Below are 14,424 nucleotides of genomic sequence, written 5' to 3'. Positions count from 1 at the left end.
AGAGATGCCAGTCAGCTGCCATCAGCAGCCCCCCCATCCAGCCCACCACCATCTTTAGTGACCAGTCTGGGACAGACACCAACGTGGTATCATTTCTGTTGCCCAGTGAGAGGACAGAGGCTGAACACAGCACTATCCTGGGTGACCAATTAGGGGATAGATTTGGTATTGCCCTGGTTGCCCAATGAGAGGACAGGTGCTAACACACTGCCATTCTGGGTGTCCAATTAGGGGATAGATGTCAATTTGGTACTGCCCTGGTTGCCCAATGAGAGAACAGATGGTAACACAGTGCCCTCCGGGATGACCAATCAGGACAGACACCAGTGTAGAGTTGCCCCCATGGTCAATGGGACACTGTTCTGAGTGCTCCAGACAGGCGGAGGCAATGTCCGAGGGAAGACACCACTACAGAGCTGCTCCAGGCACCTATCGAAGAGATGGCTCACAGCACCAAGATATCCTGCATTGCTACTGAGGTAACAGATGCCAATGCAGTGGCAACCTGGGTAGTCAAGATGCCATCATGATACCACCACCACCACCATCTTGGGCAACCAATCCGGGGCAATGTCAGTTGATCAATGGGAGGACAGTCAGCAAGCCAATGTCATCCTGGGTGAGCTGTCAGCGGGTAGACACCAATATGGTACAACCTCAGTTGCCCAATTACAGGGCAGAGACTAACACAGAACCATCTTGGGGACCAATCAGGGAGCAGATGTCAATGTAGTACTGCACAATTGACCAATGATGTAAGAGACGCCAACCCGGCGCCGTCCCGGGCGACCGAGCGGGGCAGAGGCCGGCGGGGCCCGCCCGGTCACCCCAGGGGGGACAGAGGCCAACCCGGCGCCGTCCCGGGCGACCGAGCGGGGCAGAGGCCGGCGGGGCCCGCCCGGTCACCCCAGGGGGGACAGAGGCCAACCCGGCGCCGTCCCGGGCGACCGAGCGGGGCAGAGGCCGGCGGGGCCCGCCCGGTCACCCCAGGGGGGACAGAGGCCAACCCGGCGCCGTCCCGGGCAACCGAGCGGGGCAGAGGCCGGCGGGGCCCGCCCGGTCACCCCAGGGGGGACAGACCCTGCGGTAGGCGGGGGGCATTGCCACGTGGGGGGATGCTGAGCACAGCGAGCGACCCTCGAGCTCTCTCGGTATGTGCCAATCAAGTGGCTGAGGGCGGGGAAAGGAGCGAGTCATGTGACCAGATGTGGGGGGGGCCGAATACTCGGCGGTGGGAGGGCGATTAGGGTCCCGTGACTTCGGGCCGGTCACGTGACAGAGGGAGGGCAGGCCGGGTTGGGCGGCCGGGTCACGTGGCTGGGCCCTGGCGCGGTGCCGGGCGGTCATGTGACGCGGGGGGGGGGTTCCGGGTCGGGGGAGGATCACGTGGCGGGGCCAGGGTGAATGTGCCGGGCGGGCGGTTGGGAGCGCGCGGGGCCTGGAGTGAGCGGCCTGCAGCGGGGTGGGGGCCTGGGCAGGTGGAGGGGCTGAGCTGGGCTGAGGGGTGTCTGGGGCGCACAGGGGCTTGGGGGGCCTGTGCTGGGGGGTGTCGAGGGGCAGGGGGTGTCTGGGGCGCACAGGGGCTTGGGGGGGCTGTGCTGGGGGGTGTCGAGGGGCAGGGGGTGTCGGGCGCACAGGGGCTTGGGGGGCTGTGCTGGGGGGTGTCGAGGGGCAGGGGGTGTCTGGGGCGCACAGGGGCTTGGGGGGGCTGTGCTGGGGGGTGTCGAGGGGCAGGGGGTGTCGGGCGCACAGGGGCTTGGGGGGGCTGTGCTGGGGGGTGTCGAGGGGCAGGGGGTGTCGGGCGCACAGGGGCTTGGGGGGCTGTGCTGGGGGGTGTCGAGGGGCAGGGGGTGTCTGGGGCGCACAGGGGCTTGGGGGGGCTGTGCTGGGGGGTGTCGAGGGGCAGGGGGTGTCGGGCGCACAGGGGCTTGGGGGGGCTGTGCTGGGGGGTGTCGAGGGGCAGGGGGTGTCGGGCGCACAGGGGCTTGGGGGGCTGTGCTGGGGGGTGTCGAGGGGCAGGGGCTGTCTGGGGCGCACAGGGAGGCAGGGGGTGTGCTGGGAGGTGTCTGGGGTGCACGGGCGGGGGGTAGGATTTTATTAAGTTCCCTGGGGTAGGTAGTGGGGAGAGGGCTGTGTTGTGGGTGTGGGGGGGGGCAGGGGGTTGTGTTAGGGTCCTGGCACTGCTAGGGGCTGTCTGGAGTCTCCGTGTGCTGGTAGAGGGGCGTTAGGGGCTGTCCCAGGGTTGCCCAGGCTCTGTGGTGCAGGGGTCCCTTGGGGCAGTTCTGCGGGCCGGGCAGGGGTGTGGGGCGAGGGCCATGCAGAAGGAGGAGCTGGGTATAGACGAGAACCGCGACCCCGAGCCAGAGCCGCGGCTGCTGGGGCTGAAGAAGGAGAGGTGCCGACCCGAGGGGCTGGAGGGGCAGCTGCACAATCTCACCAACCGCATCCCAGCAGGTAACCCCACCGAGCTCCCATGTGCCCCCCATATTCTCCCCACCTGTATCCCCCGCCAAGCCCCGCATATTTCCCATGCCAGTGTTCCCTGCTGAGCCCCCCATAATTCCCTCCCGAACCCCACATGTTCCCCTGCCATGTCCTTTGCCTGTGTCCATTGCTGAGCCCCCCATATTCTCCCTGCCTGGGGTTCCCCTCGCCAAGCCCCCCATATTTCCCCCACTGAGCTTGTGTGCCCTCTGCCTGTATCCCCTGCCAAGACCCCCATGTCCCCCTTCCCTGGATCCCCTCTCGTTCCCCCTGCTGAGCCCCCTGTGTTCCCCCCGCCTGTATCCCTTGTAATTGTGGAAGAAAGGGGCCCCCCCATAGGGTGCCCATTTGCCCTGGCCTTGCCTATCTCAGCAGGAGAAATGGGGTGCTTCCTGGAGGATGGGGGTACCCCAGTACCAGGAGGCGGGGTATCATCCTGAGGACCAGGCACAGCAGGTGGGGGTATCCAGGACATCTGGGGATGCAGGGAGGTGACCCCACTACATTAAAGCGGGCATGGCGGTTACAGAGATTTGGGGGCTGGCAGCCAGCTGAGAGGTGCCCAGATTTCCTGGCTGTCCCTGCCCAGGGTGGGGTCCAGCTGCAACCTTGGCTTGTGTAACCCTCCTCCTGCCAGCAGACTGACCAGGCACTCAGCACAGAGCTAGGGGGTGCTGTGCCACAGGGAGTGGTGGGGGCGAGGTGGGGGGAGGAGGGATGGGCAGGGGGTGCTGTGGGGTGCAGGAGGAAAGAGCAGGGGGCACCGGGGGGAGAAGGAGGGAGGGATGGGCAGGGAGCGCCATGGGGGGTAGAGGAAAGGGCAGGGGGAGCTGGGGGCACTGCGGGGATTGGGACAGGTAGGAATGGGCAGGGGGCTCTGCAGGGAGCTGGGGTGGAGGGAGGATGGGCAGGGGGCACTGTGGGAGTGGGATGGCCAGGGACAGCTGGGGGGTTGAGCGGGACGGGCAGGGAGCCGGGGGGAGGAAGGTTGGGCAGGGGGCACCACGGGGAGCGGGACGGGCAGGGAGCCGGGTGCGGGGGTAAGGACAGACAGGGGGCACCACAGGGAGTGGGATGGGAAGGGGGCACCGGGGGGGGCAGGGGGTGCTGTGGGGGGAGTGACAGGCAGGGGGATGTTCCTTCCTTTGCCCCTCTCCTGATGGCGCCAGAGGCCTGTTCCTTTGCTATCAAACCACTGAGCACCTTCCACAGCCCACAGAGGTGGCCGCATCACAAGGCTAGGCAAGTGACCCGTGTCCATCCTCAGCCCGTGGCCTGGGGGGTGCCAGGGGTCTGAGCCTTCATGTGGGAAGCTGGTGGAAGAGGGGGCAGATGGATGGGTGTTATTGTCTGAAGCAGGGGGAACCCAGGAGTCCTGCTGTAACCACTGGACCCCACCCCCTCCCGGAGCTGGGATGGAACCCAGGCGTCCTGAAGCTTGGTTTGGGATAGGGCAAGACTAGAACCCAGGTGTCCTGCTCACCCCCTGTCTGCTTCCCGCAGGCACCTGGGAGTCCAACGGCCACAGCCCGGAGGCTGCAGAGGGAGGCGCCCCCCTGAGCCCCTCCAACACCCTCAACATCCGCAACCTGCAGCTGTCGGAGCGCGAGGCGGGGCCGCCCGCCCCCCACCGCTACCCCCACCGCTATCACCCTCACCCTCGGCCCTTCCACAACCCTCACCGCAGGAGCTACCGCCCCGGGGCCAAGGAGTGGGGGCCCAGCACCAACGGGCATGGCGCCGGGGAGGGGCGGGGGGGTTGGGCTGGCCGGCGGCGCCCCTTCCCTGAGCCCCCCCACAGCCCAGAGCGTGCCGGCCGAGCCCTGGAGGATGCTGAGAAGGTGCCAGAGCCATGGGCCCTGTTCCGCCCACCGCCAGCGTTCCCCGTGGACAGCAGCCGTGCCCGCACCCTCCCCAAGATCAGCTATGCCAGCAAGCTGAAGGAGAACCTGGAGCGCCAGCCGGCCTGTGTGCCAGCCTCCGCCCTCCGCACCGCCGGCCCGCTGCCCAACTGCTCCCCTGCACCCCCTGCCGAGCCTCATCTGGGGGCCATCTTCCAGAACCAGTGGGGGCTGTCCTTCATCAATGAGCCGGGCGCCGGCCAGGGCGGGGGCAATCCCCTGCCCTCAGGCCAGGAGGAACCCCCCCCCATGGCAGCCCTGGGACTGCAGGGGCCGGGCAGCCCTGCCAAGGGGCTGGTGCCCGCTGCAGGGGAGAGCAGGGACTGCTGGGAACAGATGAGCCACAAAGACTGGGAGGAGGCACGGGACTATCACACGGAAGGTGAGGGCTGGCCTGGCAGGGCTGCGGGTCGGGAGTGAGGGGCACCGGCAGAGCTCGGCGGGAGCCCGGGGCTGGGCTAGCAGGGGGCTGTGGATCAGGAGTGAGGGGCACCGGCAGAGCGGGGGGTGGGGGGACAATCTACCTTCAGGCTTTCAAGAACCACTGAGTTGGGGGCACCGTGGTGAGAGAGGGCCCCTGGGTGGGAGGGAAGGGCTGAAGTGTGTCACTCTATGGTCTCAAAGTGTCAGTTTGAGGGCAAGGCGGGGGGCTGATCAGACTTGGGGGTGCTGCCCCCTTCATGTCTGGAGGCCTCCTGGGTTTGACTCTCCTGGTCTAACCTCCTTCCCCTTCTGTCTCCCCAGCATGGGATCATATATGGAAGCTGCACAGACAAGGTAAGGGTCTCCCTGGAGCCCCTAGGCCAGTGCAGGGAGGTTCGGCAGTGGTACCTCCTGTTCCCCAGCCCTCGAACCTATGGCTGGGGTTATGCTGGGGCCAGCTGCTCCTGCTCTGGCTGGTCCTGCGTGGTTCACAGTCTTCAGAACATCCAGTGTCGGGCAGTTCCACAGCCCACCCTGCCTCTGTGTGGAAAAGGGCTTCCCTTTGAGCTGGCCTGAATTTGCCACTATTCCACATCGCCCCCTTCATGATTGTGGTCGGAAATGGGAGAGCACCAGGGTCCCCTTCCCCTGCACTGGTATCTGGGGGTCGCCCTGGGGAACCAGCCCGGACTCCTGGTTCCCCGGGGGCTATTGTGGAATGGCAAGCTCCATGGGCCAGACCTCCCTAACCCCATTTTCCATTCTCCCTCTCCTGCAGCTCCCGGCAGAGTCACGGTCTATGCTGACCCCCTGGATGGCAAGGGTTAAACGCGGGGCCTCCCAGGGACGGGGATGTCGCTGTGAGCCAGGCGGGGGAGGGACAGGCCCCCCCATGAAGACTTGGCCTCAAGACTCACCGCAGCTGGGTGTGGCATGGAGCCGGTGGGATCCATGGGGAGACCACAGTTCCATGTCTATCCTCTGGCCCCCCCGTTCCCAGGGCTGCCCTTCCCTTGCGTGCAGCCCCCCCCGCCCCCTTCCGCTTTCACGACGGTTTTAATTTCCCTCTTTGTCCCGGTTTTTTGTTCCGTCCCCACTGAGTTGCAGCTCTGGGCCGTCGCAGATTAAATCAAAATGAATTTATTTAAATTCACCCCCCTGTTTGTCTGCTTCTTCCGCTCTGCGGCTGCCTGATCCCCGGAGCCTATTCCCTCCCGAGGCTGCCACAATGCATTGTGGGAGCTGTAGCCAGCTTGGCTGGGACTGCATATCCCATCACGCACCATGGCGTCCCTTCTGCTGATTTCTCTGGCCGGACTACATCTCCCATGATGAGTCAGGGGCAGGCAGCAGCGTCATGGGAGAGGCCTTCCGACTGAGGAGATGGAGCTGGAGGACCTGAACTACATCCCCCATAATGCATCACTGTCTCCATCTGTAGCGAGCGGTAGAAGTGCCTGAATGGAGTCCCTTGTGTCTGAGGAGGAGGCTCCCTGGGAGGACTACATCTCCCATGATGCAGGTGGAAGAGGAGGTGGGGCAGCCCTGGTGGCCTATGGGAATTGTTCTGGGGGCCAGGGTTGTGTAGACCTGGCTTGCTGGTTGGATTACATCGCCCATGCTGCGCCGTGCTCTTCCCTCAGGTGGTGTCTCATGGGAGATGTAGTATGGCCAGCCAGGCAAAGGGGGCCCCGGAACCGCAGGTCCCATGCGGCGCTGGGTCCCTTCCCCAGTGGTTCTCGGGCAGGCCTGAGGCCGGGGCCAGCTGCGCGCAGAGGGATGGGAAAGGAGAAGGCAGCAGCCCCGGGGTGATGCATCGCTCAGAGGGGAGCCAGGAGGTGGGGCAGGGGTGGGGGTTTGGGGCGGGGTGATCACAGAGGGGCACTGGTAGGTGGCGAGCCCCAGCAGCTCTTCAAACGGCCCCAGGTTAACACCGCGAGCGCGACCTTCGGGCCGCCTCCCCCTTTAAGGGCATTTTTTGCCCCGTTCGAAAATGGCCGCCGTAGCGTCACCGCGCGGCCGCTCTGTGCGCACTTGGAGGACCCGAGTTCACTGGGCCGCGAGTCAAGGCCAGGAAAGCGCATGCGCCTCCGGGCTGCGGTATCCGCGAGGTTGGTGCTGTCGTAAAGGGCCACGGCAGCAGAAGAGGAAATGGGTCCCCGCGGCCTCTTAAAGGGACCGCGCCGCCCGCCCCTCCCCGCCCGCGGACCCCGCTGCGCGGCCCCGCCCGCGGGGACCAAACGTCCGGGCTGACAGTGGGCTCTTGGCCTCGTACCGGTACCGCCCCGTGCCCGTGGTCCCGCTGCCCACCCCCCACCCCGGCCTGGCCCCCTCCACCCCCCGTCTGCCCCCCCCGGAGCCCCTCCCACCCCGGCCTGGGCTCCGCCTGCCCCCCCCCGAGGCCCCCCCACCCGGCCTGGCCCCCCCGGAGCCACTCCCACCCCCCACCCCGGCCTGGCCCCCTCCACCCCCCGTCTGCCCCCCCCGGAGCCCCTCCCACCCCCCACCCCGGCCTGGCCTCCGCCTGCCCCCCCCGAGGCCCCCCCACCCCGGCCTGGCCCCCCCCGGAGCCACTCCCACCCCCACCCCCGTCTGCCCCCCCTGGAGCCCCTCCCACCCCCCACCCCGGCCTGGCCCCCTCCACCCCCCATCTGCCCCCCCCGGAGCCCCTCCCACCCCGGCCTGGCCTCCGCCTGCCCCCCCCGAGGCCCCCCCACCCCGGCCTGGCCCCCCCCGTCGCCACTCCCACCCCCGCCCCCCGTCTGCCCCTCCCACCCCTCACCCCGGCCTGGCCTCCGCCTGCCCCCCCCGAGGCCCCCCCCCGGCCTGGCCCCCCCCGGAGCCACTCCCACCCCCCACCCCGGCCTGGCCCCCTCCACCCCCCGTCTGCCGCCCCTGGAGCCCCTCCCACCCCGGCCTGGCCTCCGTCTGCCCCCGCCTGCTCTCCACCCCCTGTCTGCCCCCCCGGAGCCCCTCCCACACCCTGGCCTCGCTCGCTGTCCGCTCTTTCCCTCCCGGAACCCCTCCCACACCCAACCCAGCCTGGCCCCCTGCACCCCCCCGTCTGCCCCCGCCTGCCCTCCACCCCCCCTGTCTGCCCCCCTGGAGCCCCTCCCACACCGACCCTAGCCTGGCCTTGCTTGCTGTCCGCCCCCCCCAGAGCAGGGGGTCCTGAGGGGTAGTGAGGGGACAGGAAGCAGGGGATGGTTAGGGGTGGAAGATCCTGGGGGGCAGTCAGGGGAAGGGGGGGTTGGATGGGGGCGGGGCCCCGGGGGACCTGTTGGGGGGTGGATGGGGGGGCAGGCAGTTTGGGGGGCAGAGCCTTCTGTACCTGGCCCTCTATACAGTTTCCGATCCCAGATGCAGCCTTCAGGCCAAAAAGTTTGCGCTCCCCTGATCTCCCCCCCGTGTGTCCATCCCCCGTCTCCCCCCCGGCTCTGTGCCCACCTGGCAGACACTCAGCCCTGGGGTCCCCTCCTCCGCTGCCCAGGGGCAGGGTCCCTCTGTTGAGCCCCGTGTGCCCCCCAGGCGTCGCCATGCTGAGCTGCCCCCTGCTGGGCTCCCTGCGACTCTGCCTGGAGCGGCGCCCACCCCTGGTCTGCTTCTGCCTCTGCCTCTTCTCATTGGCCGCCGCCTTCCTCGCCTTGGCCGCCTACATCCAATGGCACGAGGTCAGGGACCCTGACATCACCCAGGTCAGCGGGGGGAGGGGGGGTACCGATGGAGGGGGAGGAATGGGACTGGGGGGGCGGGGGGTGAAGGAGTGGGTTGGAGGGGGCGGGACGGAGTGGGCGGGGGAGCGAAGGAGGGGGGGCAGGAGGGGGCAGGGGATGGGACAGAGGGGGCGGGGGAGCAATGGAGGGGGCAGGGGACGGGACAAAGGGGGCGGGGGGTGAAGGAGGGGGTGAGGGACCCGACAGAGGGGGCAGGGGAGCAATGGAGGGGGCAAAGGAGGGGGTGAGGGAGGGGGTGGGGCAGTGATGGAAGGGGAGGGTGGGCGAAGGAGGAGGTGAGGGGGTGAAGGAGGGGGCAGGGGACGGGACAGAGGGGGCGGGGGGTGAAGGAGGGGGTGAGGGACCCGACAGAGGGGGCGGGGGAGCAATGGAGGGGGTGAAGGAGGGGGTGGGGCAGTGATGGAAGGGGTGGGTGGGCGAAGGAGGAGGTGAGGGACGGGACAGGGGGTGGGGGAATGAAGGAGGGGGTGAGGGAGGGGACAGAGGGGGCGGGGCAGTGATGGGGTGGGGGGGCGGGGGAGCAATGGAGGGGGCGAAGGAGGGGGTGAGGGGGTAAGGGAGGGGGCGGGGGACGGGACAGAGGGGGTGAGGGAGGGGACAGAGGGGGCGGGGCAGTGAGCGGGGGTGACAGAGGGGGCGGGCGAGCGAAGGAGGGGCGAAGGAGGAGGTGGGGGGGTGAAGGAGGGGGCGGGAGATGTGACGGAGGGGCGGGGGAGTGATGGGGGCTGAGGGAGGGGGTGGGGGAGCAATGGAGGGGGCGAAGGAGGAGGTGAGGGAAGGAGCGGACGGGTGAAGGAGGAGGTGAGGGGGTGAAGGAGGGGGCGGGGGACGGGACAGAGGGGGTGGGGGGTGAAGGAGAGGGTGAGGGAGGGGACAGAGGGGGCGGGGCAGTGATCGGGGTGACGGAGGGGGCGGGCGAGCGAAGGAGGGGCGAAGGAGGAGGTGGAGGGGTGAAGGAGGGGGCGGGGGATGGGACGGAGGGGGCGGGGGAGCAATGGAGGGGGCAAAGGAGGAGGTGAGGGGGTGATGGAGGGGGCGGGGCAGCAATGGAGGGGGTGGGCGGGGGGAGTGGGAGGTCACGCTCTGATTCTCCCCCCAGGACTGGAACTCGCTCCTGGAGTCCCTGAGCCACCTGAGGTTCTGCACCGACAACGGGACGTGGGGGGGGCCAACAACCCTGGCCCCCACCCCCAGGGCTGCCCCCCCTTCACCCGGGGCCCCCCCAGCCCTCTCGGTCTTGGTGGGCCTAACTTTCAACCTCCCCGGGGGAGGGCGACCCAACGCCACCCGCCTGGCTCTGACGGTCACCGGCCACCAGCTGGGACTTGGGGGTGAGTGGGGGGCGGCGTTCCCCTGCCCTGCCTGCTGGGGATGTTCCCCTCCCCCTGCCGTGTCCCCCGGGGCCTTTCCCCTCCCCCTGCCCTGCCCCCCAGGGTCGCTCCCCTCCCTCCACCGAGCCCCCCTGAGCCATTCTCCGTGGAGCCGTTCAGTCCTCCTGCCCTGCCCCTCCAGGCCGCTCCCCTCCCCCCCGCCGCGTCCCCCGGAGCTGCTCCCCTCCCCCTGCCCCTCCCCTCCCCCGCCGTGTCCCCCGGAGCCGCTCCCCTTCCCCTGCCCTGCCCCTCCCCTCCCCCCGCCGTGTCCCCCGAGCCGCTCCCCTCCCCCTCCACTGCCCCTCCCCCCGCCGTGTCCCCCGGGACTGTTCCTCTCCCCTGCCCCTCCCCCCACTCTGCCCCCCCCCCGGGCTCTTTAGCTGCTGCACTGACTCCCCCCCAACAGGTCCAGACGCCCAGCAGCCGATCCGCCTGGTGGTCGTCACCCCGTGGCCCCCCGGCCCCAGCCCCCAGGGCAGCTGTCTGAGCCTGGCAGGCCTCCCCTCCCTGCTACCCCAAACCAGGTGAGCCATGTGGGGCGGGCAGGGTGGGGGAGAGGAGCCTTTGCTGTCTTAACCCCTCACTCCCCCCTGTGGTCTGGTTGCAGGGCGCCGCCCCTCTGCATTGTGGGGGATCTGGCTGCCCAGTCCCGGGCGGAGCCGGGGTGCTGCTACCCGCCCCAGTACCAGCCGGACCCCGCCCTGGCCACCATGCTGAGCCCGGTAAGGGGGAGGGCGGAATGACAGGGTCCCCCGCAGGGGGCGGGGCTGTCCCGGGGGGCGGGGCGGAATGACAGGGTCCCCCGCAGGGGGCGGGGCTGTCCCGGGGGGCGGGGCGGAATGACAGGGTCCCCGCAGGGGGCGGGGCGGTCCCGGGGGGCGGGGCGGAATGACAGGGTCCCCCGCAGGGGGCGGGACTGTCCCAGGGGGCGGGGCGGAATGACAGGGTCCCGCAGGGGGCGGGGCAGAATGAGAGGGTCCCCGCAGGGGGCGGGGCTGTCTCAGGGGGCGGGGCGGAATGACAGGGTCCCCCGCAGGGGGCGGGGCTGTCTCAGGGGGCGGGGCGGAATGACAGGGTCCCACAGGGGGCGGGGCAGAATGACAGGGTCCCCGCAGGGGGCGGGGCCGTCTCAGGGGGCGGGGCGGAATGACAGGGTCCCCGCAGGGGGCGGGGCCGTCCCGGGGGGCGGGGCGGAATGACAGGGTCCCCCGCAGGGGGCGGGGCCGTCCCGGGGGGCGAGGCGGAATGACAGGGTCCCCGCAGGGGGCGGGGCTGTCCCGGGGGGCGGGGCGGAATGACAGGGTCCCCGCAGGGGGCGGGGCTGTCCCGGGGGGCGGGGCGGAATGACAGGGTCCCCGCAGGGGGCGGGGCTGTCCCGGGGGGCGGGGCGGAATGGCAGGGTCCCCCGCAGGGGGCGGGGCGGAATGACAGGGACCCCGCAGGGGGCGGGGCTGTCCCGGGGGGCGGGGCGGAATGACAGGGTCCCCCGCAGGGGGCGGGGCTGTCCCGGGGGGCGGGGCGGAATGACAGAGTCCCCGCTGGGGGCGCGGCTGTCCCGGGGGGCGGGGCGGAATGACAGGGTCCCCGCAGGGAGCGGGGCGGAATGACAGGGTCCCCGCAGGGGGCGGGGCCGTCCCGGGGGGCGGGGTGAAATGACAGGGTCCCCCGCAGGGGGCGGGGCTGTCCCAGGGGGCGGGGCGGAATGACAGGGTCCCCCGCAGGGGGGGGGCGGAATGACAGGGTCCCCCGCAGGGGGCGGGGCTGTCCCAGGGGGCGGGGCGGAATGACAGGGTCCCCCGCAGGGGGGGGGCGGAATGACAGGGTCCCCCGCAGGGGGCGGGGCTGTCCCAGGGGGCGGGGCGGAATGACAGGGTCCCTGCAGGGGGCGGGGCGGAATGACAGGGTCCCCCGCAGGGGGCGGGGCTGTCCCGAGGGGCGGGGCTGTCCCAGGGGGCGGGGCGGAATGACAGGGACCCGCAGGGGGCGGGGCTGTCCCGGGGGGCGGGGCTGTCCCGGGGGGCGGGGAGGAATGACAGGGTCCCCGCAGGGGGCGGGGCTGTCCCGGGGGGCGGGGCGGAATAACAGGGTCCCCGCAGGGTGCGGGGCGGAATGACAGGGTCCCCGCAGGGGGCGGGGCTGTCCCGGGGGGCGGGGCGGAATGACAGGTTCCCGCAGGGGGCGGGGCTGTCCCGGGGGGCGGGGCGGAATGACAGGGTCCCCGCAGGGGGCGGGGCTGTCCCGGGGGGCGGGGCGGAATAACAGGGTCCCCGCAGGGTGCGAGGCGGAATGACAGGGTCTCCCGCAGGGGGCGGGGCTGTCCCGGGGGGCGGGGCGGAATGACAGGTTCCCGCAGGGGGCGGGGCTGTCCCGGGGGGCGGGGCGGAATGACAGGGTCCCCGCAGGGGGCGGGGCTGTCCCGGGGGGCGGGGCGGAATGACAGGGTCCCCGCAGGGGGCGGGGCTGTCCCAGGGGGCGGGGCGGAATGACAAGGTCCCCGCAGGGGGCGGGGCGGAATGACAGGGTCTCCCGCAGGGGGCGGGGCTGTCCCGGGGGGCGGGGCGGAATGACAGGGTCCCCCACAGGGGGCGGGGCTGTCCCGGGGGGCGGGGCGGAATGACAGGGTCCCCCGCAGGGGGCGGGGCGGAATGACAGGGTCCCCCGCAGGGGGCGGGGCTGTCCCAGGGGGGGGGGCGGAATGACAGGGTCCCCCGCAGGGGGCGGGGCTGTCCCGGGGGGGGGCGGAATGACAGGGTCCCCCGCAGGGGGCGGGGCTGTCCCAGGGGGGGGGCGGAATGACAGGGTCCCCGCAGGGGCGGGGCGGAATGACAGGGTCCCCCGCAGGGGGCGGGGCCGTCCCGGGGGGCGGGGCGGAATGACAGGGTCCCCCGCAGGGGGCGGGGCTGTCCCGGGGGGCGGGGCGGAATGACAGGGTCCCCCACAGGGGGCGGGGCTGTCCCGGGGGGCGGGGCGGAATGACAGGGTCCCCGCAGGGGCGGGGCGGAATGACAGGGTCCCCCGCAGGGGGCGGGGCCGTCCCGGGGGGCGGGGCGGAATGACAGGGTCCCCCGCAGGGGGCGGGGCCGTCCCGGGGGGCGGGGCGGAATGACAGGGTCCCCGCAGGGGGCGGGGCCGTCCCGGGGGGCGGGGCGGAATGACAGGGTCCCCGCAGGGGGCGGGGCGGAATGACAGGGTCCCCCGCAGGGGGCGGGGCTGTCCCAGGGGGCGGGGCGGAATGACAGGGTCCCCGCAGGGGGCGGGGCCGTCCCGGGGGGCGGGGCGGAATGACAGGGTCCCCGCAGGGGGCGGGGCGGAATGACAGGGTCCCGCAGGGGGCGGGGCCGTCCCGGGGGGCGGGGCGACAGTGCAGGGGGCGCCCTAGGGGCAGCGGGGGGCTGGGGCCAGGGATGCCCCGGCGCCAGCCCCAGTCTCCGCCTCTCCGTCTCCCCGCAGGAGGATCGCCGCCTGTGCAGCCAGCGCCTCCTGCTGGCCGGCCTGACGGCGCTGTCCCTCTGCGCCCTGCTGCTGGGCGCCGCCGGCCTCTGCCTGCCGCCCGCCCGCCACGCCCGGGGGCGGCTCTAGGGGCGGCCGCCCCGCCCCGCCCCTCCGGGAGCCGGGCCGGGACCCACCTACCCCGCCGGCGCCTGCCGGGGCCCGGCCTCGCCCAATAAATGGGAAACGCGGGGCCTGTGTGTGCCTGGCTCTGTGGGGGCCTGGGAGGCGGCACGTGGGGCCCGACGCGGGGGGGGCGGGAGGACACGGGGGGCGGGGCCCGGCACGGGGCGGGCGGTTGGGAGGACACGGGGGGCGGGGCTCGGCACGGGGCGGGCGGTTGGGAGGACACGGGGGGCGGGGCCCGGCACGGGGCGGGCGGTTGGGAGGACACGGGGGGGCGGGGCCCGGCACGGGGCGGGCGGTTGGGAGGACCCGGGGGGCGGGGCCCGGCACGGGGCGGGCGGGCGGTTGGGGGGACACGGGGGGCGGGGCCCGGCACGGGGCGGGCGGTTGGGAGGACACGGGGGGCGGGGCCCGGCACGGGGCGGGCGGTTGGGAGGACACGGGGGGCGGGGCCCGGCACGGGGCGGGCGGTTGGGAGGACCCGGGGGGCGGGGCTCGGCACGGGGCGGGCGGTTGGGAGGACACGGGGGGGCGGGGCCCGGCACGGGGCGGGCGGTTGGGAGGACACGGGGGGCGGGGCCCGGCACGGGGCGGGCGGGCGGTTGGGAGGACACGGGGGGCGGGGCCCGGCACGGGGCGGGCGGGCGGTTGGGGGGACACGGGGGGCGGGGCTCGGCACGGGGCGGGCGGTTGGGAGGACACGGGGGGGCGGGGCCCGGCACGGGGCGGGCGGTTGGGAGGACACGGGGGGCGGGGCCCGGCACGGGGCGGGCGGGCGGTTGGGGGGACACGGGGGGCGGGGCTCGGCACGGGGCGGGCGGTTGGGAGGACCCGGGGGGCGGGGCCCGGCACGGGGCGGGCGGTTGGGAGGACACGGGGGGCGGGGCTCGGCACGGG

At 72.1% G+C, this 14,424-nt stretch overlaps 2 protein-coding genes across 8 annotated transcripts; both read left to right on the top strand.

Moving 5' to 3' along the window:
- The first annotated feature begins 2,152 nt into the window (after positions 1–2,152).
- On the top strand, positions 2,153–5,961 carry LOC140912279 (uncharacterized). The gene is made up of 4 exons (XM_073346456.1): positions 2,153–2,454; positions 3,988–4,767; positions 5,130–5,162; positions 5,587–5,961. Exons 1-4 carry the CDS (start codon positions 2,316–2,318, stop codon positions 5,634–5,636), a joined length of 1,002 nt encoding a protein of 333 aa, XP_073202557.1. The 5' UTR covers positions 2,153–2,315; the 3' UTR covers positions 5,637–5,961.
- Positions 5,962–6,254: 293 nt separating this feature from the next.
- Positions 6,255–13,593, top strand: TMEM219 (transmembrane protein 219). 7 transcript variants are annotated; one of them, XM_073346451.1, is made up of 6 exons: positions 6,255–6,342; positions 8,337–8,503; positions 9,642–9,873; positions 10,319–10,436; positions 10,520–10,634; positions 13,363–13,593. In XM_073346451.1, the coding sequence occupies exons 1-6, from the start codon at positions 6,270–6,272 to the stop codon at positions 13,489–13,491; spliced, it is 834 nt and encodes a 277-aa protein (XP_073202552.1). In that variant the 5' UTR covers positions 6,255–6,269; the 3' UTR covers positions 13,492–13,593. The 7 variants fall into 7 exon arrangements, with proteins under 7 accessions (XP_073202552.1, XP_073202553.1, XP_073202555.1 ...); XM_073346452.1 differs by lacking the exon at positions 6,255–6,342 and adding an exon at positions 6,366–6,451; XM_073346454.1 differs by lacking the exon at positions 6,255–6,342 and adding an exon at positions 6,490–6,616.
- Positions 13,594–14,424: the final 831 nt, after the last annotated feature.

The sequence above is a fragment of the Lepidochelys kempii genome, chromosome 6, assembly GCF_965140265.1.
Source record: "Lepidochelys kempii isolate rLepKem1 chromosome 6, rLepKem1.hap2, whole genome shotgun sequence".
NCBI classification, from domain to species: Eukaryota; Metazoa; Chordata; order Testudines; family Cheloniidae; genus Lepidochelys; species Lepidochelys kempii.
The sequence above is the reverse complement of the archived record's forward strand: the minus strand, read 5'-3'. Positions and strand labels throughout refer to the sequence as shown.